Source organism: Chiloscyllium plagiosum, chromosome 39 (genome assembly GCF_004010195.1).
Source record: "Chiloscyllium plagiosum isolate BGI_BamShark_2017 chromosome 39, ASM401019v2, whole genome shotgun sequence".
Taxonomy (NCBI): Eukaryota; Metazoa; Chordata; class Chondrichthyes; order Orectolobiformes; family Hemiscylliidae; genus Chiloscyllium; species Chiloscyllium plagiosum.
In genome coordinates this window covers 3,431,145-3,432,364 of record NC_057748.1, presented here as the reverse complement: position 1 = coordinate 3,432,364, position 1,220 = coordinate 3,431,145, and the positions used below count along the sequence as shown (strand labels likewise).

General features: G+C 47.4%; 1 protein-coding gene across 1 annotated transcript in view; it reads right to left on the bottom strand.

The window, feature by feature from the left end:
- Nucleotides 1–1,220, bottom strand: part of LOC122542002 (SH3 domain-binding protein 1-like) — a 58,150-nt gene that overhangs the window by 23,979 nt on the left and 32,951 nt on the right. The window contains exon 7 of the mRNA XM_043679295.1: nucleotides 103–220. Coding sequence (XP_043535230.1) covers nucleotides 103–220 — 118 coding nt within the window. The remainder of the gene's footprint in view (nucleotides 1–102; nucleotides 221–1,220) is intronic.

Here is a 1,220-nt window from a genome sequence, read left to right as displayed (position 1 = left end):
TCTCCCCCACCACTCCCACCCACAGCCGCATCCCCACCATCACCCCACCATCACCCCAGCCCCACTCCATATCCACCCCACTCCCACGAGTTCCACACGAACCTTACTCAGTTCGACCCGTCTCCATATCTCTTCGACATCTTCCTTCAGCAAGTCCAGTTTAGTTGTTGTCGATGAGACAGGTGTTCCCTGGTTGCCTGACTTTGTTGCTTGGTTCAGCCTACAACAGAGGACGGAGTGAGAAACGTACACAGAAAGCAAGAGCAGTAGGCCATTCAGCCCATCAAGCCTGCTCCACTACTCATTATGATCATCCAACTCAGTGCCATGTTCCCATTTTCTCCTTCATACCCTTCAGTCCCTTTAGTCCTAAGAACTGTATCTAACTCCTTCTTGAAAACATTCAATGTTTTGGCTTCAACAGTGGCAGAGAATTCCACAAACTCCCCACTCTCTGGGTGAGGAGATTTCTCCTCATCTCAGTCCTAAATGGCCTACCCTCTATCCTTAGACTGTGACCCCTGGTTCTGGACTCCTACATCAAGCCAAATCTTCTGTCTTGGTCCTCAGTCAGTTCAAGAAAGTACACAGTCCCTTGTTCAAGCTCAGAAGAAGCCCTTAGGCTAACAGGAAGCAAAGCGTGGGGATAATTGAGTGCTATTCTGGTTGGCAATCAGTGACTCATGGTGTGCCTCAGGGATCAGTGTTGGGACCACAATTATTTACAACTTACGTCGATGATTTGGAGTTGGGGACCACATGAATTGTGTCAAAGTTTGCAAGGTCACGAAGATGAGTGGTCGAGCAAAGTGTGCAGAGGACTGTGACACTTTGCAAAGGGACATGGATAGGTCTGGCAGATGGAGTACAATGTTATTAAATGTGAAGTCATCCATTTTGGTCGGATTAACAGTGAAAAGGATTATTACTTGAATGGTTAAAAAGTTGCAGCATGTTGCTATGCAGAGGGACCTGGGTGTCCTTGTGCATGAATCACAGAAGGTTGGTCTGTAGGTACAAGAGGTAATTAGAAAGACAAATGGAGTTTTGTCCTTCTTTGCTAAAGGGATTGAGTTTAAAAGCAGGGAGGTTATGTTGCAGCTATACAGGGTGCTGGTGAGGCCACACCTGGAGTACTGTGTGCAGTTTTGGTCTCTTTACCTGAGAAAGGATGGACTGACACTGGAGGTGGGTGCAGAGGAGGTTCACTGGATTGATTC